Consider the following 27229-nt stretch of genomic DNA (forward strand, 5'->3'; position numbering starts at 1 on the left):
CACGTGTCTCATGCATCCAACCTGGGTTGGTGATCTGTTTCACCCTTGATAGTATACTTGTTTTAATGCTATTCTCTCAGAACATCCCACCCTCGCCTTCTCCCACAGAGTCCAAAAGTCTGTTCTGTACATCTGTGTCTCTTTTTCTGTCTTGCATGTAGGGTTATCATTACCATCTTTCTAAATTCCATATATATGCCTTAGTATACTGTATTGGTGTTTATCTTTCTGGCTTACTTCACTCTGTATAATAGGCTCCAGTTTCATCCACCTCATTAGAACTGATTCAAATGTATTCTTTTTAATGGCTGAGTAATATTCCATGGTGTATATGTACCACAGCTTCCTTATCCATTCGTCTGCTGATGGGCATCTAGGTTGCTTCCATGTCCTGGCTATTATAAACAGTGCTGCGATGAACACTGGGGTGCACGTGTCTCTTTCAGTTCTGTTTTGCTCGGTGTATATGCCCAGGAGTGGGATTGCTGGGTCATATGGCAGTTCTATTGCCAGTTTTTTAAGGAATCTCCACACTGTTCTCCATAGCGGCTGTACTAGTTTGCATTCTCACCAACAGTGTAAGAGGGTTCCCTTTTCTCCACACCCTCTCCAGCATTTATTGCTTGCAGACTTTTGGATAGCAGCCATTCTGACTGGCGTGTAATGGTACCTCATTGAGGTTTTGATTTGCATTTCTCTGATAATGAGTGATGTTGAGCATCTTTTCATGTGTTTGTTAGCCATCTGTATGTCTTCTTTGGAGAAATGTCTGTTACTTCTTTGGCCCATTTTTTGATTGGGTCATTTATTTTTCTGGAATTGAGCTGGAGGAGTTGCTTGTATATTTTTGAGATTAATCCTTTGTCTGTTTCTTCATTTGCTATTATTTTCTCCCATTCTGAAGGCTGTCTTTTCACCTTGTTTATAGTTTCCTTTGTTGTGTAAAAGCTTTTAAGTTTCATTAGGTCCCATTTGTTTATTTTTGCTTTTATTTCCAATATTCTGGGAGGTGGGTCATAGAGGATCCTGCTGTGATTTATGTTGGAGAGTGTTTTGCCTATGTTCTCCTCTAGGAGTTTTATAGTTTCTGGTCTTACATTTAGATCTTTAATCCATTTTGAGTTTATTTTTGTGTATGGTGTTAGAAAGTGTTCTAGTTTCATTCTTTTACAAGGGATTGACCAGTTTTCCCAGCACCACTTGTTAAAGAGGTTGTCTTTTTTCCATTGTATATTCTTGCCTCCTTTGTCAAAGATAAGGTGTCCGTAGGTATGTGGATTTATCTCTGGGCTTTCTATTTTGTTCCATTGATCTATATTTCTGTCTTTGTGCCAGTACCATACTGTCTTGATGACTGTGGCTTTGTAGTATAGTCTGAAGTCAGGCAGGTTGATTCCTACAGTTCCATTCTTCTTTCTCAAGATTACTTTGGCTATTCGAGGTTTTTTGTATTTCCGTACAAATTGTGAAATTATTTGTTCTAGTTCTATGAAGAATACCATTGGTAGCTTGATAGGGATTGCAGTGAATCACAGCAAACATTATCCTCAATGGTGAAAAATTGAAAGCATTTCCCCTAAAATCAGGAACCAGACAAGGGTGCCCACTCTCACCACTACTATTCAACATAGTTTTGGAAGTTTTGGCCACAGCAATCAGAGCAGAAAAAGAAATAAAAGGAATCCAGATAGGAAAAGAAGAAGTGAAACTCTCACTGTTTGCAGACAACATGATCCTCTACATAGAAAACCCTAAAGACTCTACCAGAAAATTACTAGAGCTAATCAATGAATATAGTAAAGCTGCAGGATATAAAATTAACACACAGAAATCCCTTGCATTCCTATACACTAACAATGAGAAAACAGAAAGATTAATTAAGGAAACAATACCATTCACCATTGCAACAAAAAGAATAAAATACTTAGGGGTATATCTACCTAAAGAAACAAAAGACCTATACATAGAAAACTAAAAAAACACTGATGAAAGAAATCAAAGAGGACACAAATAGATGGAGAAATATACCGTGTTCATGGATCGGAAGAATCAACATTGTGAAAATGAGCATACTACCCAGATGTTTGGTTTCTGACACTGATCCTGACAGATAGCTCCTAAACCCCTTGGAATTTCCCAGGTGATAGGAACAAGGGTCTTTTGTTCCAACGAGGTGACTCTTGGTGGGTTCCTGAATAGGTTCAGAATGGGGTGCTGGTCACTAAAAAGAACCCATGACTAGAAGCTTGGGATTCCCAGTCCCACCTCTGGTGAGAAGAGAGGAAGCAAGCCTATGTGATGAGGCCTCCAAAAATCCCAGCACTGTGGGGTCAGAGAGCTTCCAGGTTGGTGAACATATATCCATGTACCACAAGGGCAGGGCACACCTACTCCACGCCAGCAGAAATTCTTACATGTGAGTTACCTCCAGACTTTGCCCTGTGAACCTCCTCATCCTGCTGTTCATTTTGTTTTTCAATCACTCAGTTGTGTCCGACTCTTTGCAATGCCATGGACTGCAGCATGGCAGGCTTCCCTGTCCTTCACCATCTCCTGGAGCTTGCTCAAACTCATGTCCATTGAGTCAGTGATGCCATCCAACAATCTCATCCTCTGTTCCCTTCTCCTCCTGCCCTCAATCTTTCCCAGCATCAGGGTCTTTTCTAATGAGTCGGCTCTTCACATCAGGTGGTCAAAGTATTGGAGCTTTAGCATCAATCCTTCCAATGAATATTGAAGATGGATTTCCTTTAGGATTGACTGGTTTGATCTCCTTACAGTCCAAGGGACTCTCAAGAGTCTTCTCCAACACCACAGTTCAAAAGCATCAATTCTTTGGCGCTCAGCCTTCTTTATGGTCCAACTCTCACATCCATACATGACTACTGGAAAAACCATAGCTTTGACTTAGACAGACCTTTGTTGGCAAAGTAATGCCTCTGCTCTTTAATATGCTAAGTATTTCATAGCTTTTCTTCCAAGGAGCAAGCATCTTTTAATTTCATGGCTACAGTCCCCATCTGCAATGATTTTGGAACTCAAGAAAATAAACTTTGTCACTATTTCCATTTTTTCCCCTCCTATTTGCCATGAAGTGATGGGACCGGACGCCATGATCTTCCTTTTTTGAAAATTGATTTTTAAGCCAGCTTTTTCACTCTCTTCTTTCACTTTCATCAAGAGGCTCTTTAGTTCCTCTTCACTTTCTGCCATAAGGGTGGTATCATCTGCATATCTGAGGTTACTGATATTTCCCCTTGCAATCTTGATTCCAGCTTGTGTTTCATCCAGCCGGCAGTTCACATGATGTACTCTGCATATAAGTTAAATAAGTGGTGTGACAAGAGCCTTGTTCTCCTTTTCCAGTGTGGAACCAGTCCATTGTTTCATGTCCAGTTCTAACTGCTGCTTCTTGACATGCATACAGGTTCCACAGGAGGCAGGTAAGGTGACCACAGGCATGTAGGTATCAGACCTGCCTCCTAAGGTCTGATAGTCCCTCTCTTGCAGAATTTTTCACAGTTTGTTGTGATCCACAGAGTCAAAGGCTTTAGTGTAGTCTATGAAGCAGAAGTCGATGTTTTTCTGGAATTCTCTTGCTTTTTCTGTGATCCAATGCATGTTGGCAATTTGATCTCTGGTTCCTCTGCCTTTCCTAAATCCAGCTTGAATATGTGGGAATTCTCGGTTCACATACTGTTGAAGCCTAGCTTGGAGAATTTTGAGCATTACTTTGCTAGCATGTGAGATGAGTGCAAGTGTGTGGAAGTTTATTCTTTGGCATTGCCCTGTTCCAGTCCTGTGGCCACTGCTGAGTTTCCCAAATTTGTTCATCTGTATGGACCTGTTATATCCTTTGTAATAAGCAAGTAAACATACTTCCCTGAGTTTTTTGAGCCCTTACAGCAAGTGACTGAACCTGAAGTCAGAGTTGTCAGAATCCCTTCTTTATTACTGGTAGGTCAAAAGTACAGATGATGACCTGGAACTTTCAACTGGCATCTGACAAGGGGCAGTTTCATGGGGTGGAGTTCTTAATCTGTGGGGTCGGTGCTAACTCCAGGTAGTCAGTGTTGTAACTGAACTGTAGGATGCCTGTTTGGTGCCTGTAGAGTTGGAGAATTCATTAGTTAGTGTGGAAAAAACCCCATGTGTTTGGGGTCAGGAATGTTATAAGTAGAAGGAACAGTATTTTACCTTTACTAGTACAGGAGAAAACAATAGATTTTTATGTGTTTATATCTTACACATTTATTAAGTTCTCAATCTTTTTATTGTGAAAAATTATAATCATAATTAACAGAATAACTAATAGGTGTACATAATCCAGCTCCAAAACTTATTAACAGTTTCTAATCTTACTTCATCTAAACATCCATTTGCTTTTGCTCTTGGAGTATTAACACACATTCTAGACTTCATATTTCATCTATAAGTATTTCAGTATGTATAGCAAGATAATTATTTTTAGACATAACCACAATGCCAAAAAAAAATCAATGTAAATTGGGAACAAGTGCATAAATCTTTTCTTGTTAATCAGTAAGTCCACAGATATACAGGAAAGGTGCTTGAAATAAACGAATAAGAATGAATAGTTTTACATGTATAGGTCTTTTGTTTCTTTAGGTAGATATACTCCTAAGTATTTTATTCTTTTTGTTGCAATGGTGAATGGTATTGTTTCCTTAATTTCTCTGTTTTCTCATTGTTAGTGTATAGGAATGCAAGAGATTTCTGTGTGTTAATTTTATATCCTGCAACTTTACTGTATTCATTGATTAGCTCTAGTAATTTTCTGGTAGAGTCTTTAGGGTTTTCTACCGAGGAAACCAGATCTGAAAGAGACACGTGCACCCCAATGTTCATCGCAGCACTGTTTATAATAGCCACGACATGGAAGCAACCTAGATGCCCATCAGCAGACGAATGGATGAGGAAGCTGTGGTACATATACACCATGGAATATTACTCAGCCATTAAAAAGAATTCATTTGAATCAGTTCTAATGAGATGGATGAAACTGGAGCCCATTATACAGAGCGAAGTAAGCCAGAAAGATAAAGACCATTACAGGATAGTAACACATATATATGGAATTTAGAAAGATGGTAACGATAACCCTATATGCAAAACAGAAAAAGAGACTCAGATGTATAGAACAGACTTGTGGACTCTGGGAGAAGGTGAGGGTGGGATGTTTCAAGAGAACAGCATCGAAACATGTATATTATCTAGGGTGAAACAGATCACTAGCCCAGGTTGGGTGCATGAGACAAGTGCACTGGGAAGACCCAGAGGGATCAGGTGGAGAGGGAGGTGGGAGGGGGGACTGGGATGGGGAATACATGTAAATCCATGGCTAATTCATTTCAATGTATGACAAAAACCACTGCAATGATGTAAAGTAATTAGCCTCCAACTAATAAAAATAAATGAAAAAAAAAGAAAAAAAAAAAGAATGAATAGTATATTAATTCTACCAGATTAATAAGAAAAAAAGGAAGGCATATGTGAATTTTCTCTTGAAATGTCTGCAGTGTTGGTTTTACAGCTCTGATGAGGTATGACTGGTATACAATAAAATCCTCCCATTTTAATATGCAATTCTTTGAGCTTTGTAAATATATACAGTCATCCAATTATTAGTATAATAGCATTTTAGAAACTTCTATCATCCAAAAAAATGTCTCTAGGGCTTTTCTACAGTCAGCTTTTCTAATACTTTTCAAAAAGGCAACATTTTGCCTTTTTGACGATGTAAGGTCATGTAGCCTTTTGCTTCTGACTTCTTAAATGATGTTTTGAGATTCAGCCATGTTGTCTTAAATACCATCAGTTCCTTCTTTTTACTGCTGAATAGTATTACACTGTATGGATGTATGAAGTGTTGTTTATCCATTCACCAGTTCATGGATATTTGCTGCTTTCCATGTTTTGAGTTTTATAAATGCTGCTTCCATGAACATTGATATAGATGTCGCTGTGTAAACATTATGTTTTATTTCTTATGGACAGATACCAAAGAGTAGAATTCCTGAGCTGTATGGTCTGTGTATGTTAACTTCTTCAGAAAATGCCAAACTTCTTTCCAGAGTAGCTGTACCATTTTGTGTTCCCACCAGCAATGTGTAGTTGTTCTGATTGTTTCACATCCTCATCAACACTTGGTATTGCCAGTATTTTCCATTTTAGCCATCCTATCATTAGTTTTAATAGTTTAGCAAACTCACTTTAGTTTTCTAAATATACAACAATATCACAAATAGTGATAACATTTCTTTTTCTTACTGCTCTGTCTAGAACCTCTAAACGAGTGGCAAATAACATCAATAATTACTGACATCTATGACTTAACTTTTATTTTTAACAGAAATACTTTCAGTTTTTTTACTGTCAGGATCTCACCACATTTGCAGGTAATTCCATTAGGAAGTATCCTATTTTAAAATAAGTTTATCACATATGGATACTCAGTTTTTATCAAGTGTTATTCAGCATCTGCTTTGACTTTCTGATGCAATGAACTAACAATACATTTCCTAATGTTGAATCATCCTTACATTTGTGAAAAACCCCTAATTAAGTTTTTTTTTTGATACGCAACTTGGGCTGCTTCTGCTATACTACTATATTTGATTTACTAAAATTTACATTAATATTTGTAAGTAAGTTTAGAATATCATTTCCTAAATTTTGTTCCATAGGATATATCAGTACAAGTTTGGCAGGGTGGGGGGACAAGAACACTAATTCTCAATTTCTTCATAAGTAAAGTGGGGTAAAATATACAAAGCAACACAGAGATAGATGGGTTAAGGTATTATTAGAAGATTAAATAAGAAAATGCCCAGAGTTGCTTAGTCAGTGAATGAGCTAGGATTTCAGTCCAGGAAAGTATCAATCATCCTTGAAACCATTATTCTCTGTTATGTCTATTATTAAAAGATTATACATATGGATAAAAGAAAAACATTTTTTTATAGAAAACATTGTAATTTAATCAAGCTAGAGATGTACATTAATTTTTTTTGAATCCTAAAAGGATGGATTCTTCCTTACAATGAACCCTTAGAAAGTAATTATTCCAATCTGGACAACGAGTTGTTAGCCTACCTGAGTGTGACTGATTGCTATGTGGTTGCCATGGAGAGGTGACTGACGGTCCTTCTCCTTACTGTGCCGACTACTCTGTTTACTGCGTTGTAGTTGCTGCCTCAGTTTGGCAATCTGCTTTGGGGAGAGGGAAAGAGAAGGAGGAAGAGAACAAAAGTGAGTATCAAGCTTTAAGCATTTATTTTTTTAAGTTTGGATATTAAAAAATAAAAATTTTATCAAAGATTTCAAGAAGAGCTATTTCATTACAGTGATTTATTCTCCAATTTTTAATAGTTGAAACCACTGAAAATAAGAAATATGTGCTACAAATGCTTCACTTATGCAATTTAAACAGTGTTGTCGGTAAATACGTAGACTAAATTTCCCCAGATTATTTCATATTTTACCTTTGTAACACCAGAGCCATCTTCCCTTCTAAGCATTTTTTCTATGGTGTAAAACTAGTATTTCATATGCCTACTGATTAAAGTCAAACCCAATCTTTTAATATATAGGGACCACATTAGTTTCTAAGTTCCCATCTTATATAAACAAAATTGATCTGGTATACTAATTTCTGAACATTAAAAAAATAAAATCCCATGGTGTAAATCCTTATGGCATTTAGCATTAGTTACTTGTATTTAACATCTTACTATATATTACTTTTAGTCACAAAATTTTTACTTTCCAGCTTTATTGAGATATAAGTGACATATAACATTGTGTAAGTTAAGGTGTACAAAATGTTGATTTGATGCTATTTTATATTGCAAAATGATGCTACTATAGCATAATAGCTCTACCCCATTACATAATTTGAGATTTATTCTCTTAGCAGCTTTGAAGTAATAACACTATTAATAACTATAGTCAAAACTCTATACTTTAGATCCCCAGAAGTCATCCATCCTGTAACTGAAAATGTGCACCCTGTTGCTATGTGCCATTTCCTATATCCTTCAGTCCCTAGCAACCAGCACTCAACACTCAGTTTCTCTGAGTTTGGCTTTTCTTCTCTGGTATCACAAAGAAGTGATACCATACAATATTTGTCTTTCTCTGACTGATTTACTTCACTTAGCATAATGCCTTCAAGGTTCATCTATATAAAGATCCTATAAAAGGCAGGATTTCCTTCTTCCTCATTGCTGAATATATATGCCACATCTTCTTTGCCACTTACTCACTGACAGACGCTTGGCTATAGTGACATACATTTAAAAACAAATATAACTTAGAAGTATTTTCCTAAAAGGAACAGTAATACTCCAAGGCTTAAGAGAAAAGTCATTTCTATAATATGGCTTGGAATTCATCAAAACTATTAATATATTTTAGGTGCTATATAATCATCTTAAACTGTGCCAGACCATAAGGAAAGTATACCTGAGCATTTTCAAAGGGAATCATTAGCAATTTGGGGCAAGTTACTTAATATTTTCCTTGTAGATGATGACATGAATCAATTAGTAGGTACTTCTGGAACGCCTACAATGAGCCCAATTTTATGTTACTTACAAGGCAAAGTGCCAATACAAAGTAAAGTGTAAAATATATTGATTTTTCTCAGATGTTAGCAAAATGCTTACCTTGAACAACCATGGCAATAAAAAGCAAAATAGACAGTTGCTATTAAAGCCTATAAATGTTCAAGGGGAAAAGCATATGGATTGCTGGGAAAATTTATTTTTACCTGTGGCAGAAGAGAAGCAGCATGGAAGAAAATAGAGAACCTAAAAGAAGACCTATATTTATCCTTTTAAGTAAGATCCTTAGTCTCCTCTAGTGTTTTGAAACTCTTTGTAGCTTTAAGGACATCACATACAATTTCCTTACAAAGATATACAAATGAGATTGTCTATGTTAATATTTGTGCTCCTTGCTCTCTGATGAAATGACATCCTTTTCTTCTAGAGAATATTAATTTTCCTGAGAAGAAGGATCAAAATTAGTTGGTAATCATTATAAATCAAAATTGTACAAGTTATCTAATTAGGACAGGGGTATAAAATTAAATGGTTCCTGAGTAGTTTTAGTGGTGTTTCAAAACTGGTGTTTTGAAGAGCTTGTAGAGAAGAGCCCATAATGCTTACAGATTAATCAAAGCAGTGTGTACTTTTTCATTTTAAAAATAATCTTTAAAAAATAAAAATAATCTGAAAACTGATGAATCCTAATCACTCTCTTTCTAAAGGGCTTTGAGATATCATAATAAACCAGAAGTTTTTGTTCTTTAACATACCACTCTTTAACATAATGATAACATCCTACTTTGCTTGGAATACCAACTTACACTATGCAACCTTATAGTTTCCACATAATACTGTTTATCTCTGGATTATAACATAGTTATGCTTTTGTTTACAAATTAGAGATTACAGTAAAAGGGAAGCCCATCTTACTAGATATATAATCAAAACATTACAACTCTTACTCAGGACCCATGTAGAATGAAAGCAGGGTATAATAAACCTTCCTTTGCTTCAGAATGTAAGAGATTCCTGTGTTTACTTACACAACATTCAGAAGAATGGCTTACCTATATAACAACCGCAAACATTCTTGCCTTCTATACTCTCACTTAGAATCCTCCTTCTCTTCTCCCTTGGATGCTCAAGAGCCCATGGTTATCCGAAGCCATCTCTTCTCCCTAACCTCAGTACTAGTAGACACAAAGGCATCTCTGGGAAGAAGGGGCCGATGTGTGTGTTAGTCACTCAGTCGTGTCCAACTCTTTGCGACCCCATAGACTGTAGCCCGCCAGGCTCTTCTGTCCATGGAATTCTCCAGGCACAAATACTGTAGTGGGTTGCCATTCCCTTCTCCAGGGGATCTTCCCGACCCAGGGGTTGAACCCACGTCTCCTGCAGTGCAGGCAGAGTCTTTACCATCTGAGCCACCAGGGGAGCCCCAGGAAGGGGCTGAGGGAGTTGTAATTTCCGCGCTACAGTCATACACCCCCTCCTGCCTAAGACACCCTCTTCAGACAATCTCATGTTCCAATGTATCACACAAAGCTCTTAGCTCTCACTTCAGTGAATCTACTCACCCTGGTGACTACAGTGAAACTCGCATACAACCTTCCTTTATAAAGGGAACCCTGAGTTATACTAACTGCATTTCTTAAACTACAGATGAATCTTACTTGTGTTTCTAAATATTCATTAGCAATGCTTAAGAAAAAAATTAAGAATGGACCTTGAGGGTATTATACTAAGTGAAATAAGTCAGATGAAGAAAGTTAAACACTGGATGAGCTCACTTATATACGGAATCTGAAAATAAACAAACAAAAAAACAACTCAGAACAGCTTGCTGGTTGACAGGGGCAGAAAACGGGTGAGAGTGGTCAAAGGGTAAAAGTGTCCAGTTATAAGATGAGTAAATTTTGGGGTGTAATGGATAGCATAGTGACTATAATTAATTACACTCTATCATATATTTGACAGTTGCTATGAGAATAGATCTTAAAAGTTCCTATCCACGCATACAAAAATTATAAAATTATGAGGTGATGGATGTGTTTACTAACCTTCTTGTGGTAATCACTTTACAATATATACATATATCAAATTATTATGCTGCATATACCATAAGCTTGTATGATGTTATAAGTCAATTATACCTCAATAAAACTTACACAAAAAAAAATTAAGGGGGAAGGTGAGAGAAGCATTCTCTAAACATGAAAGGGATCTTAAGCACATGAGCTCTGACATTTTAAAAGTCAGGGAATAAGTACCCTGAGGTCACAAAGAAGAAATAATAATTGTAGAGAGAATTATCATAAATATTCACTAAGAAAGATGGTAACAATAACCCTATATGCAAAACAGAAAAAGAGACACAGATGTACAGAACAGACTTTTGGACTCTGTGGGAGAAGGCGAGGGTGAGATGTTCTGAGAGAATAGCATTGAATCAAGTATACTATCAAGGGTGAAACAGATCACCAGCCCAGGTTGGATGCATGAGACAAGTGCTCGGGCCTGGTGCACTGGGAAGACCCAGAGGGATGGGATGGGGAGGGAGGCGGGAGTGGGGATCGGGATGGGGAACACATGTAAATCCATGGCTGATTCATGTCAATGTATGGCAAAAACCACAATACTGTAAAGTAATAAGCCTCCAACTAATAAAAATAAATGATAAAAAAATAAACTGGATTTTTAAAAAAGAAATGACTAAAATATTTGTGGAATTAGATGAAGAAAAATTAAGAGACTGGTCCCACTCAAAATCTAAGAACTGGGAACACATTTTACTGTACATTTTTGGAAACCTGGTCATATCACCCTTGTTTATTTGTAATTTTTGTCCTGTTAGTTTCTCCCATTATTGTTAACACTTAAAAAAAAAAACAAAAAAAAAACCCTAAACTCTAAGCCTCAAAATACCAGTTGAGTATTTTTGCCTCAGGTACTGAAAAGAAGGATGGGATGGAGGGTAATATTTCTTAGAATGAATTCTATTCTATAGTAGGCAGGGAACTGAGAAATCTTTAACCAGACCAAGTAGATGAAGCAGGAACGGAAGCAAGCTCCTGGAGCTTTTGAAAAAGAAAAAAATGAGATGAGAGCTAGATTAACACCAGGAAAATGGCACTCTGCCACTTGTATTTATATTATTATAAGATAAAATATTTTATATTTTGTTCTTATTCATTTTTCAATAGAAACATATGAGATAAATGCTACTATTATCCTCACTTTATAGGTGAGGAAACTGAGGGGCAGGAAGGTTAGTTTGTTGAAAGCCACACAGTCAAGTGGTGAAACAAGTATACGAACTTAAGGAAGTGGAATTCCAGAGTTTGCTCTCTTAGTCACTATTCTATATTGCCTAAAGAATCAAATTAATAGCTCACAAGGAGAGAAAGAATCTTACAAAAAGTAAGACAGTATAAATAGGAAAACATACCAATGACGACAGCTGAGCTGTTAAAAGACCAAAAACAAATACTAAAGATATTAATCCAACAAATTTTCCTGAAAATATAGTTTGAGAAGTTATAAATCTCAAGCTGTTATTCCCTTTTATATGAAAAAAGAGAATACGTGACAAACTTTAGAGCTTACAAATCTTTACATTGATTACAAGATCAATGTCTCAAAAGGAAGGTTCTGCAGTCTAAAAACAAAGTTTACATACTATATCCTTTGACAGTGTTCAAAGGAATTTAAAAAGCAACAGTACCTACTGTAACACTAAAAGTAAAATTTTAAACTTCTTTTTACTTAAATATGAACAAATCATGCTGTTTTCCTTTTTTCTTTCATTTTCTGAAAGATAAATTAGCTAATGAAATAACTGGGGCTTCCATGGTGGCTCAGATTACCATCTGAACCTGCCTGCAATGCAGGAGACCCAGGTTGGATCAGGAAGATAAGCTGGAGGGAGAAGGGAATGACAACCCACTCCAGTATTCTTGCCTGGAGAATTCCATGGACAGAAGAGCCTAGTGGACTACAGTTGGACAGGACTATTCATTCAGTCCTCTGATATCCAAATGCACACACATAGGCATTTGTGTGTACAAATGTGCATATATAAAGAACACACAGATGTGTAAGCACATACATATGCATAGGGAGTGGTCACCAGTACACATGCATGCCTACGTGCAGACTCACAGAAACCCCCACCCCAGAACAAAGAAACAGATATTTTCATATACAGATTTATCTCCACAGATACAGCTAGCTTTGGGACACTTTAGTTTTTTATATAGAAATTTATTTACCAATAAGGTATATTTGTCAATAGAGGAATGCTGATAATAATATCAGACTAACATTGAGAAAAAAGTTCATAAAACAACTAGATTGCACACACACACTGAAACCGTTTTACAGATGAGGAAGCACTTTAAAAAATAAAGTATCTTTCCCAAGGTCAGTTAGTCAGTTCAGTCGCTCAGTCGCGTCCGACTCCTTGCAACCCCATGAACCACAGTGCACCAGGCCTCCCTGTCCATCAACAACTCCCGGAGTCCACCCAAACTCATGTCCATTGAGTCGGAGATGCTATCCAACCATCTTATCCCCTGTCGTCCCCTTCTCCTCCTGCCCTCAATCTTTCCCAGCATCAGGGTCTTTTCTAATGAGTCAGCTCTTCTTATCAGGTGGCCAAAGTACTGGAGTTTCAGCTTCAACATCAGTCCTTCCAATGAACACCCAGGACTGATCTGCTTTAGGATGGACTGATTGGATCTCCTTGCAGTCCAAGGGACTCCTCAAGAGTCTTCTCCAATACCACAGTTCAAAAGCATAAATTCTTCGGCGCTCAGCTTTCTTTATAGTCCAACTCTCACATCCATACATGACTACTGGAAAAAACATAGCCTTGACTAGACAGACCTTTGTTGACAAAGTATTGTCTCTGCTTTTTAATATGCTGTCTAGGTTGGTCATAACTTTCCTTCCAAGGAGTAGACGTCTTTTAATTTGGTAACACAACTAATAAATGGCAGACCCAGTCCTTTAGCCTTTAGTTCATAACCTCTTTCTATTAGCTACCAGTGCTGCTGAAAGTAGTACTACATTAATGTTCACAAATAACTACTAATGTATTGGCTCATAATCTCAACCACTTCGCAAAGTAACTTCCTTTCTTAATGCTGGAGATATTGCAAGATGTGAAATTGCAGCAAAGATGAACAAAACATTTGATGTAGCAATTAACTGACTACACACTAACTTATTGATATATTTCTTTTTCAATAGCAGTTTGATGACCCTAAATACCATTCCTATTGGTCCAATTTTAAATAAGGAAAATATGACATCTTTACAATTCAATTTATTGTGAACTCAGAATTTATTGGATGACGTTTGTACTTTTAAGGTTTTACCACATAATTAAATAAAAATTCTTCAGAATGTTGTCTTTTAGGTCCAGAGAAAATATTACTGCAGTTATTTTCCTCTAGTATGGTATGATAAAATAATTCTTTTTAAATAGCAAAAGTTAACAGAACATTAGGGCAGAAGTTATACTCTTAGTAATGATTATGAGGAAACTTTTATTTTTCTTACTGAAAAAAGAAATACCCCAACAATATCTGTTAATCACTATTTGATCAGAAACAAGAAATGTCCCTAATCATTTCACTTAGAGAAAAACTCTCCCAAGTAATAAGAGAGCTTATCGATGAGATGAAGAAGCAACCTATGATTTTTTTCTTATATCCACTGAAGAACTTAAAAATACTCACTTTTTAAACTTATCTTTATCAAAATCAGAAACAATGTAAAAGAGTCAAAACAATGATAGAGTAATATCATTTATATTCTGCCTGGGAACGTCACCCTCCGGGATAAAGAGTAGGTTTACTTACTCCTTACTATTAATATAAAAACAGTGGATTCTCCAAGTTCTGTTTCTCTCCTGTGATGTGACCTATTATATGTGCAGGCATCCACTTAGACCCTCTCCATCACCCCCACTGGGGTTTACAGGAACTAATGCAAACTCAATAGTCTTGTTACTTGCTATGCTGTAAATAATAAAGTTCACTGTCTCTAAACCATGAGCCTCATGGCTTCTGCCAGCATCCATGAACTAGTGAAAGGCTAACTTATTAGGCTATCAGTAGAAAAAATAAAATCCAAGATGCTAACCTCTGTATTTCCTCTTTTGCCTCAAATGAAGAGAAAGGAGTTTTAATGGAACATCCTGGAAAGACTGATTGTTCCTCACAGATAAAAGGACATAACAAACTGGAATCTGACTCCCACTCCTGATACCGATAATGTTGAGCTAGGATGATGATTTCCTGTTGCATCAGAGTCAGCCTCAACTCCCAGGTATTAACCAGGTTTTTTAAGCGTGCGAGTTCCTCAGTAACCATCTGGGAAATTCGATAGTGAGAGCCCCAGTGGAGGGCTGGCTTAGGTTCTACCTAGGAGGCCTACCCCAAAGGGTAAACAGAGCTCAACACTGGAGAAACTGAACATTATTTCTACAATTCTGGAGGCTTTGGAGAAGGTCGGATAGAACCATAGGAAAGAGATATGCAGCAACAAGGGATGTCCAAAGAACCCAAGAAATTACAAAAGAAAGTCAGTTTCAAAAATCTGTCAAGACCAGGCAATAGAAAGGTACCTTATAACAGTACCAGCAGTAGGAACATTTCTATTCCCCTTATCTCCCCATAGGGCTTCCCTGGTGGTTCAGGTGGTAAAGAAGCTGCCTGCAGTGCAGGAGACATGGGTGTGATCCCTGGGTCAGGAAGATCCCCTGGAGGAGGGCAGGCTACCCACTCCAATATTCTTGCCTGGAGAATCCCATGGACAGGGGAGGCTGGAGAGCTACACAGTTCATGGTGCCACAAAGAGTCAGACACAACTGAGCAACTAACACAACACTACCTCTCCACCTCTCCCCTAAGCTCCAACTCGAGAGGCCCAGACGCAGTAGCTATGGAGTTAGGACAAAGGTAAGCAAAAAAGACAAAAGGAGCTTTCAGGTTCCCTTCCCTCAGGAAGCCACTCAGTGGTAGCATGCCCTAGCTAGAAGAGGAGCGACTACAACCATGAAATGAGGAGGAGGCTATACGAGAGACTGGAATGCATGCTCACTTAAAGGAATCACAGGAGCGTCTAAGAGCTTCGAGTTTTGCACTGAACTTCTCTCACCAAATAAAGGATGGTGAGAGTTAATATTAAAGACCTTTTATTATCCCTTAAAGCCTTAGTTGCCTTTTCTAATATGTAATCAAGCTCTTTAAAAAGTAGATTGTACCTACTGTTTCTTTTGAAATTCTACAGGCTTTTACACAATTTTGAGCATACAGCCTTATTCACTTGATGCTATCCATGAACAAAGACAGTGCCACTACAAGCTGATAATGTATGCTAAAAAATATCTTTAAAATTTACATTTTTTCCTCTTTTACCTCTGTTAAATGTATACAAATCAAGTACCATAAAAATAGAAATACAGTCACAGATGTAGAAAACAAACGGTTACCAGGGGAGAAAGTGGGGTGAGGGGGATAAATTGGAAGACTGGGTGCATGTTGACCTATACACACTACTCTATAAAATAGATAATAAGGATGTACCCAATAGCACAGGGAACTCTTTTCAACATTCTGTAAAGAACGATATGGGAAAAGAATCTGAAAATGAGTAGATATATGTACATGTATAACATTCACTCTGCTGTATCGCAGAGACTAAGACAACACTGTAAATCAACTATACAAGTCATGCGACACAACCCATAACTACACTGTACACGGCTGTCAATTATAGGTTCTGATAAATGAGTTGATAATCTGATTCCCATTTTTTTCATAGGAAATATGCTTTTTTCTAATTGCAAGAATGAGTATGTTTGTGTGTGTTTGATCTACAACTCACTAGACCTAGAAGCAGAAATTTTTGTTTTGTTTATCTTCCAAGGAATTGGTGGGCTTTTTCAATCTAAAGACCCACGTCACTCTCCAAATCCAGCATATTTTCAAATTTTAATAAATATCTCTTTCCTGATAACCTACTATTCTTACCTTTGGAAACGTCTTACTCAAGTCTGTTTTCCTTGTTTCTTAACTTCTCTTTCATATTTTTAACCTCTATATTTTAAACAATTATTTTTTATTGAAGTATAATTGATTTACAATGTTGTATGAGTCTCCGGTATATAACAGTGTTAAGTTATAGATCTATCTATCCTTTTTCATATTTTCTCCATTATGGTCTACTACAGGATGCTGAATATAGCTCCCTGTGCTATGCAGCAAGTCCTTGCTGGTATCTACTTTCTATATAACTATTTGCATCTGCGAACCCCAAACTCCTCATTTATCTCCCCCACCTTCTCTCTTTCTCCTTTGGTAACCTAGGTTTGTTTTCCATGTCTGTGAGTTTGTTTCCGTTTTGTAAATAAGTTCATTTGTATCTTATTTTAGATTCCACATATGAGTGACATCACAATGGTATTTCTTTCTGACTTACTTCACTTAGTATGAGAATCTTTAGGTCCATCCATGTTGCTGTAAATGCCATTAATTCATTCTTTTTTATGGCTGAGTAAATCTTTATCTAGTGCTGCTATGAACATCTGGGAGCATGTATCTTTTTGAATTAGAGTTTTTGTTTTTTTCTGGATATATGCCCAGGTGTGGGGTTGTTGAGTCATATGGTAGCTCTATTTTTAGTTTTTTAAGGAACCTCCATACTGTTTTCCATAGTAGCTGTACCAATTCACATTCCCACCAATAGCACACACAGGAGCGTTTCCTTTTCTCCATACCCTCTCCAGCATTTACTGTTTGTAGACTTTTTAATGACAGCCATTCAAACTGTCAATTTCTATCTTTTTATTTTGTATTCTAGATGATTTTCTTATCCAGACTTTCTCATTTGACACTTTTGATTCACTAATTCTCAATTCTGCTACGTCAACTTAATCCACTGAAGAGTTTACTTTCAGTTTCACCAACTTTTATTATATACAAGCCTTGGAAAGCACCCTTTATCATTCTGCTTATTCTTACTTACTTCTGTTCTCACTGTGAGTTACTGTTTCATTTGAAATTCTTAAATATTCTAAGTTCTTTTTGGAGATTGTGTTCTTATTTTCCAAGATATACCCTATTTAACATATCCACTGGCTCTTATAGCAATACATTTCCTTCAGTTCAGTTCAGTTCAGTCGCTCAGTCGTGTCCGACTCTCTGCGACCCCATGAATCACAGCACACCAGGCCTCCCTGTCCATCACCAACTCCCAGAGTTTACTCACATACCCTAAAACACTTACTTGCAAGTTCTCTGTATGTGGGAGTTTTATCCTTTGTAAACTCTTTACTGTCTGTCTCGCTCGTAGTTCAACTGATAAAGAATCTGCTTTACTGCCATATTATTTTATGGTTGCTCAAGACTATGGTGTTTCAAAGGTGTGTAGCTTCAGAGCAAAACTTTAAATCAGGAAGACTGGGGCTTTGCCCCCACAGGAATACAGCTCTATTCCAGACACCATATCCACACATAGCATATGGTTACTATTACAGATGCCTGTCTGGCCCACAAGAACACCAACAGTGTCAGGTGAAGTTATTTCAGATCTAGTTTTACTGTTTAGACACGTCCCACTTCCCTGCTTTAAGCATATAGCCAGTTCCAATCTCCCATTTACAAGACATGTTTTACCCTCTTAAAAAGTGGTGGTGGTGTTCAGTCGCCCAGTTGTGTCCAACTCTTTGTGACCCCATGGACTGCAGCAAGCCAGGCCTCCCTGTCCCTCACAATCTCCTGAAGTTTGCCCAAATTCATGTTCATTGCATCGGTGATGCCATCCAGCCACTTCATCCTCTGACACCTGCCCTCTTCTCCTTCTGCCCTCAATCTTTTCCAGCATCAGGGACTTTCCAATGAGTCAGCAGTTTGTATCAGATGACCAAAATACTAGAGTTTCAGCTTCAGCGTCAGTCCTTCCAACGAGTACTCAGGGTTGATTTCCCTTAAGATTGACTGGTTTGATCTCCTTGCTGTCCAAGCAATGCTCAGCAGTCTTCTCCAGCACCATCGTGTGAAGGCATCAGTTCTTCAGTGCTCCTCCTCCTTTATGGTCCAGCTGTCACAACCCTATGTGACCACTGGGAAGACCAAAGACCTTTGTTGGCAGAGTAATGTCTCTGCTTTTCAACACATTGTCTAGGTTTGTCATGCTCTCCTGCAAAGAAGCAAAAGTCTTCTGATTTCATGGCTGCAGTCACAATCTGCAGTGATTTCTGAGCCCAAGAAGAGGAAGTCTGTCACTACTTCCACCTTTTCCCCCTCTATTTGCCATGAAGTAATAGGGCTGGAAGTCATGATATTAGATTTTTAATATTTAGTTTTAAGCCAGCTCTTTCACTCTCTTCCTTCACCCTAATCAAGAGGCTCTTTAGTTCTTCTTTGCTTTCTGCCATTAAGGTGGTGTCATCCATACGTCTGAGGTTGTTTGTGTTTCTCCCACCTATGTTGATTGCTGCTTGTAACTCATCCAGCTTGGCATTTTGTTCATGATGTGCTCAGCAAAAGATTAAACAAACAGGGTGATAGCAGACAGTCCTGTCGTACTCCTTCCTCAATCTTGAACCAGTCAGTTGTTCCATACAGGGTTCTAACTGTTGCTTCTTGACCCGCACACAGGTTTCTCAAGAGACAGGTAAGATGGTGTGGTATTCCCATCTCCTTACAATGTGTAGTAATCTACAATTTCTTAACTTTGGCTCAACTCACAGAAACCTGGCCAACACGATCCAGATTTCTATGAGTCAGATAACATCAGCACCTACTCATCATTAATGATTTCCCTTCTATTCATGATCTGCAGGGGGTTCCCTTGTCTTAAATGTAGCTAAAATATATTTAGGTAGTTCTTTGAACATTTTTCACACTGTAGTCTTATAAGCTTGGAGCAAAGCATAAGTAGACTATACAGGTGATTTCACTGACATTTAAGTCAGAAATCCAGATGCAAATTATCTGAGGCGGGAAGCATATCTCTGACTCAGGAAGAATGGATGTGATACAGCTGAATTTGATGCCATGACAAGGAAGCAGGTCAACGTTATTTTAAAAAACACACACACAATGAATTTTAGTAGCATATAATTTTAAAAATATTACTGTTTCAATAACATTAATAGTTTTGGCTTTCATAATTTCCTCAGATTCCAATTTTGTCATCTTTTATAACTATTCTTAATATTTTATTTAGTCTTTACCCATATACTCATTTTCCAGGCTCAGTTATATAAAATCTACCATGAATATACCATGCCAAGTCTACTAGTCTTTTATGTCTATTCCTCATTTTTTTTTCTTTTCATCTTTACTGAAGTATACTTTACATTGCCTTAGCTTCATCCATTGTAAGGGTAAAATTAAATAAGTTGTAATCACTTTGTAGAGTTGTGAAAAGTAATCACGAATCAATTTTTAGGACTTTTTCATCACCCTCCATATTTGCTTTGAGTCTATTTATAGCCAATCACCACTGCCTCCACCCTAGTCCCAACCACATGCAACCACTAATGGGCTTTATTTCCTCTATAGATTTGCCCTTTCTGGCACTTCAAAATAAATGAAACCATACAATATGTAATCTTATTCATCTGGCTTCTTTCACTTAGCAGGGAGTGGCAGGCTACAGTCTGCAGGCCCAGTCTAGTATGCCACATGTTTTTGTAAATAAGATTTATTGGAACGTAACCGTACTGAACATAACCATACTCCATACTGTCTGGCTGCTTTCACACTGCAGCAGTGGGGCTGAGGAGCTGCAGCCAGAGGCTCTGTGACCCACACACCATAGAATGTTCACCATCCGGCTTTTCAGAGAAAAGCAAATGCACTGACTCCTGACTTAGCAAAAGGTTTCTGAAGTCCATTCCCACTGTAGCATGTATCAGGATTCACCACAGTGCTCCTTCTTATTGCTGAACAGTACGGTATTGCATGAATACATGACATTTTCTTTCTCCATTTACCAAACAATGGCTATTTTGATTTTTTTTTAGTTTTTAGTTATAATAGTACAAGCAATTCTGCTATGATGTTTGTGTAAATGTTTCAATATAGACAGGTGTTTTCAGGACTCTTATAGAGTGCCAGAAATAGAACTGCTAGGCTATATGCTAAATTCCTGATTGCCTTTGTATTTATCCACTTCTGGCTGCACTGATTCTTTGCTGCTGCGCACGCTTTTCTCCAGTGGCAGCGAGTGGTAGCTACTGTTCGTTGCAGGACACAGGCTCTGACTGCGGAGGCGCCTCTTGTTGTGGAGCACAGGTTCTAGGTGCATGAGCTTCTTCAGCAGTTGCGGCACACTCAGTCAATTGTGGCTCGTGGGCTCTAGAGCACAGGCGCGACAGTGTGGCACACAGGCTTAGCTGCTGTCTATGAGATCTCTTTGGATCAGGGATTGAACCTGTGTCCCCTGCACTGGCGGGCAGATTCTTCACCACTGGACCACCAGGAAAGTCTCTCTGATTATCTTTTAAAGAAACTGTCAAACTGTATTCCAAAGTTGGCTGTATCACTTTAGATTCCCAACAATGTTTAGGGTGCCAGACGCTCTTCAAATTAGTCACTGTAGTAGTGTGTAGTTGTATCCTGAGGTTTAAATCTACGTTTGCCTAATGTCAGATGATGTTGAATACCTTTTCATGTGGTCATTTACCATCCATACATCTTTAATGAGATATTTCTATCAAAGTATTTTACCCTTTTTAAATTTTTTTTCGTTTATTTTTATTAGTTGGGGGCTAATTACTTTACAATATTGTAGTGGTTTTTGCCATACATTGACATGAATCAGCCATGGATTTACATGTGTTTCCCATCCTGAACCCCCCTCCCACCTCCCTCTCCATCCCATCCCTCTGGGTCATCCCAGTGCACCAGCCCCGAGCACTTGTCTCATGCATCCAACCTGGACTGGTGATCTGTTTCACACTTGATAATATACATGTTTTGATGCTGTTCTCTCAGATCATCCCACCCAGTATTTTACCCTTTTTTTTAATGGGCTGGCTTCTTATTGATTTTTAAGAGTTCTTTATATATTCTGGATATAAGTCCTATATCAGATATTTCTGTCTGGTCTTGTCTTTTCATCCTTTTAGTCATGTAGTATAAATGTTCATTTAAATGAAGTTCAATTTTTTTTTCTTTTATGGCCTTATTACTGGTACTGTATCTAAGAATGTCTTGCCTAATCCAAGGTCTTCTAGAAGATCTAAAATTTGAGAGCTTATCCTCAGGACTATGATCCATTTTGAGTTCATTTTCCTCTATAGTGAGTGTCAAGGATCTAAGTTTCTTTTTAACTTTTAATTTTGTATTATTTGTATAACAGACAATTTTGTGATAGTTTCAAGTGACCAGCAAAGGGACTCAGCAAATGGACTCGTGGATCCACTCTCCCCCAATCTCCCTTCCCAGCCAGGCTGCCACATAGCACTGAGCAGAGCTCCATGTGCTATACAGTAAGCCCGTGGTGGCTATCCTTTTCAATATAACACTGTGCACATGTTCATCCCAAATTCCCTAACTATCCCTTCCCCATCCTTCCCTCCTGCAATCGTAAGTTCATTCTTTAAGTCTGTGAATCCTTTTCTATTTTGCAAGTGAGTTCATCTGTATCATTTCTTTTTAGATTCCATATATGAGCAACAGCATACAATATTTCTGACTTTCTTCACTCAGTATGACGATCTCTAGGTCCGTCCATGTTGCTGCAAGTGGCACTATTTCACTCTTGTAAATGGCTGAGTAATATTCCATTGTGTGTATGTGTATACACATATACCACATCTTTACCCATTCCTCTGTCAATGGACATTTAGATTGATTCCAAGTGGCTATTATAAACAGTTCTGCAGTGAACACTGGGGTACATGTATCCTGTTTTGCTCCGGATATAAGCACAGAAGTGGGACTGCTATGGATATGTAATTATTCTAGTACCAGTTGTTAAAAACACTGTCCTTTCCAACTGACAGTTGTGTTGGCAGCTCTGCTGATAACTGACCATAAAATATAAGGATTTATCCTTGGGTTCACCATTTTGAATCATTTGTATTTTTTCTTTATGCAGTATTTTGCCAAATTCATTAATATAGATTTATAAGAAGTACTGAAATTGTATCATGAAGTCCTCCAAAATTTTCCTTGTTTTCAAAATTACTTTTGCCATTCTAGGCCCTTTGTATTTCCACAAACATTTTAGGATCATTTTGTCAATTCTTACCAAAAACAAAAACCCTAGGAAAAAACAGGGATTACACTGAATCAATTTGAGGAGAATTACCATCTTAATGATAATATTGAGTTTTCCAATCCATGGCAGTCTTCCTAGTTATTTAAATTTTTAAAAACTTTGTCCAGCAATTTTGTTTTCAGTGTACAAATTTTGAACTGCTTCTATTAAATTTCTTCTTAAATATTTTAATATTTTTGATTCAACTATAATTAATTATTTTCTGATTTGGGGATTGTTCACATCTAATACCTGGACAAACACTTGATTTCTGTATGTTGATTTTTTTTCCTGCTGAACTTGTATTAGTTCTAGTAATTTATATATTGGTATGTTCCCTAGGAATTTCTATATACAGGATCATATATCTGTGAACAAAGACTATTTTGCCACTCCCAAATTCTTTTATTCTTTTTTCATACCTGACTAGAACCTTCTCTACCATCCTGAAGAGAACTGGTGACAAGGTGACAGTGGACATCACTACCTTACCTTAGGAGGAAAGCATTCTGGATTTCACCACTGAATAGAGTGTTATCTACAGGTTTTTCAGAAACGGTCTTTATCAGGCAGAGCAAATTCTCTTTTATTCCTGATTTAGAGATTTTTTTTTTTATCATGAATAGATACTGTAGCTTGGCAAATGCTTTCTCTGACTCTACTGAGATAATTATGTGGTCCTGTTCTTTAGTTTATTAATATAGTGTATTTACATTAACTGAATTTTGGATCTTAAAACAACTTTGCATTTCTGGAACCAATCTCACTTGCTCTTTGTGTATAATCCTTTTTATAAGTTGCTAGATTTGGTTTGCTAATATTTTGTTAAGGATTTATACATCTATGTTCAAGAGAGAAACTGATCTGAAATGTTATTTTCTTGAGACCTCTTTGCCTGCCCTTAACATCGGATAACTCTAGACTGATAAAATACATTGGGAGGTGCTCCCTTCTATTTTCTGAAAGAGCTTTTGAAGGATTGTTTCTTCTTTTAATATTTGATAGAATTCACCATATCAAACCCTGGGATTTTCTTTGCAGAGATTTTTAATTCCTTACTTAATTTCTTTATTTGCTACAATTTCTACTCATATTTTTCTATTTGTTTTTAAATCAGTTTTGGTAATTTGTTTCTTTCTAGTAATTCTTGTATTGCTAGAATTTTATCCATTTCATCTTATGTTCTACTAATAAATTGATGACATAAATTTGATTATAGTATTCCTTTATAAAACCTGTAAGTTCTATAAGGTTGGTAGTGATGTCACCCCTTTCACTATTCATTTTGGTAATTTGTGTCTTTTCTTTCTCAGTCAATTTAACTAATGGTTTGTCAACTTTGTTCATATTTCCAGAAAACCAACTTTTAATTGCATTGACTTTTCTCTAGCATTTTTCTGTTTCATTAGTTTTTGCTATATTCTTTATCATTTCCTTTGCTTGCTTTCAGTCTGATTTTCTCTTCTTTGTCTAGTTTCCTAAGATGGAAGCTTAGGTACTGATTTGAGAATTTTCTTTTTCTTACATGTGCAATTACATATAAATTTTTCTTTAAGTACTGCTTTATCTGTAAACATAAATTCTAAGCTATCTTTTTGTTTTCATTTATTTAAATATTTAAAATTTCCTTTGTGGTATCAGGTAAATGTTCTTTAAATGACAAATATTTGGGTTACAAGATTATTTTCTGTTATATGATTTCAATCTTTCATAATCTAATCAGTCTTGTTTTATGGCCCAGTTTATGGTCTAACCCAGAAAATGTTTCAATTTGAAAAAAAATGGGTATTCTACAGTCAACGGGCAGTTTTCTATGTATGCTAGGTCAAGGTGACTGATAATACTAACTCTTCTATCTCCGTGCTGGTTTTCTACCGAGTTCTATCAAATATTGTTAAGCGAAACGATTTCTTCTTCCACAGCTGTGCTTCATGCATTTTGAGACTGTTGTCAGACGTATAAACAATTATGATGTGTCTCTGTCTTCAGTAATATTTTTTGCCTAAAGTGTATTTCATCTGATAAGAAAACATCATTACTCTTTTCACTGTGTAGCTTTCCCCATCTTTTTATTTTCAACCTACCTATTCATGTCATTGAGTATAAGGTGTGTTTCTTATAGACAAGATATAGGTGAGTTTTGCTTTTCTATCCAATTTGACAACCTCTGCCTTTTGAACAGAATGTTCACTCCGTTCATGTAACGTAATTAAATAATTGGATTTATTCCTGTCATTTTGCTATTTTTCTACTTGTGTCATATCTTTTTTATTCCTCTCTTCCTGCTTTAGGTGCTTTCTTTTGTGATATTTTTTATTGTATCATTTTATTCTAATTTTGATATTTTCTATTCTTATATAGAGTTATTTTGTCAGGAACTGCTCTAGGGATTATAACATGAATTTTAAATTATAGTCTACTTCAAAATAATATTTAATTCCAGTAAATGGGAAACTATATTTCAAGATATTTCTTTTCCCTTGTTCTCTTTTGTGTTATTACTGTTATATTTAATGTATACGTTATACACCCAGCATAACAGTATTACAATTATTGTTTCACATACTCTTGTGTTTTAAATAGGTAGAAAAATGAGAAAACTATATCTACAGGTTGTTTTATATTTACTCACATATTTGCCACACCCAACACTCTTCAATTTTTCTATCGATTTGAATTAAACTGGAGAGTCACTACCTTCAGTATTTCTTGTAAGACAGCCTAGTAGCAGGAAATTCTGTCAATCTTTATCTCGAAATACTTTATTTCACCTTTATTTTAAAGGTTTTCTGAATATAGAATACTTGGTTGATATTTTTTCTTTTAGCACTTTGAATATGTCCTGCTTTATGGTTTCTAGTGTTCTGATAAAAAAAAATCAGCCATTATGGTATTATTGGTCCCCTACTGTAATGAGTCATTTTTTCTTCCAGTTTCAAGATTATTTCTTTTCCTTTGGCTTTCAGCAGTTTACGTATGATGTATCTATGTGTAGTTTTTTGGTCATCATACTTGGGGTTTGTTGAGCTTCTTGAATCCATAGATTGTTTTTCATCAAATCTGGAAGGTTTTCTGCCATTATTTCTTCAAATTTATCTCCTCTCCCCTCTTCTCTCCTCAGTCTCCATTTTGTGTATATATATGAACTTAATGTTTCCCCACAGGCCTTTGAGGCTTTTCTGGGTTTTCTTCCATCTTTTCCTCTGCTCTTTGAGAGTATTCTATTGACCTGTACTGAAATTCACTGATTCTTCTGCCATCTCAAAATTTCTACCAAGTTCATCTAGTGACTTTTTAATTTTAATTAGTATACATTTTAACTCTATAGAGTTTTGTATATTTTTTCTAATAATTGCATCTTTGTGAATATTCTTTATTCATTGAGTCACAGATGTCCTACTTCCCTTTAATGCTTTAAACATGGTTTTCTTTAGTTCTTTGAACATACTTATAATAGCTGCTTTGATGCTTTAGTCTGCTAAATCCAACATATGGAGACACTTAGATACAGTTTCTCCTGAATGTTTTTTATCCCTCAAGTATCAGTTCAGTTCAGTCACTGAGTCATGTCTGACTCTGTGACTCCATGGACTGCAGCACGCCAGGCTTCCCTGTCTATGACCAACTCCCACAGCTTGTGCAAATCCATGTCCATTGAGTCGGTGATGCCATCCAACCATATCACCCTCCATTGTTCCCTTTTCCTCCCGCCTTCAATATTTCCCAGCATCAGGGTCTTTTCCAGTGAGTCAGCTCTTTGCATCAGGTGGCCAAAGTATTGGAGCTTCAGCTTACAGCAGCAGTCCTTCCAATGAGTACTCACGATTGATTTTCTTTAGGATTGACTGGTTGGATCTCCTTGCAGTCCAAGGGACTCTCAAGAGTCTTCTCCAACACCACAGTTCAAAGCATCAATTCGATGGCGCTCAGCTTTCTCTATAGTCCAACTCTCACATCCATACATTATTCCTGGAAAAACTATAGCTTTGACTATATGGACCTTTGACGGCAAAGTAATGTCTCTGTTTTTTAATATAATGTCTAGGTTTGTCATAGCTTTTCTTCCAAGGAGCAAGCGTCTTTTAATTTCATGGCTGCAGTCACCATCTGCAGTGATTTTGGAACTCAAGAAAATAAAGTCTGTCACTGTTTCCATTGTTTCCCCATCTACTTGCCATGAAGTGATGGGACCGGATGCCATGACTGTCATGTTCTGAATGTTGGAAAAAGCCAGCTTTTTCCACTCTCCTCTTTCACTTTCATCAGGAGGCTCTTTAGTTCCTTTTTGCTCTCTGCCATAAGGGAGGTATCATCTGCATATCTGAGGTTACTGAGATTTCTTCCTGCAATCTTGATTCCAGCTTGTGCTT

The 27229-nt window shown here is 37.0% G+C and overlaps 1 protein-coding gene across 2 annotated transcripts in view; it reads right to left on the bottom strand.

The window, feature by feature from the left end:
• Nucleotides 1–27229, bottom strand: part of GLCCI1 (glucocorticoid induced 1) — a 115834-nt gene that overhangs the window by 24712 nt on the left and 63893 nt on the right. The window contains exon 4 of one of the 2 annotated variants that reach the window (XM_070471109.1): nucleotides 7117–7230. In XM_070471109.1, coding sequence (XP_070327210.1) covers nucleotides 7117–7230 — 114 coding nt within the window. Of the gene's footprint in view, nucleotides 1–7116; nucleotides 7234–27229 lie in introns of both variants that reach the window. The other variant, XM_020888198.2, reaches the window with a different exon arrangement.

The sequence above is a fragment of the Odocoileus virginianus genome, chromosome 1 (genome assembly GCF_023699985.2).
Source record: "Odocoileus virginianus isolate 20LAN1187 ecotype Illinois chromosome 1, Ovbor_1.2, whole genome shotgun sequence".
Taxonomy (NCBI): Eukaryota; Metazoa; Chordata; class Mammalia; order Artiodactyla; family Cervidae; genus Odocoileus; species Odocoileus virginianus.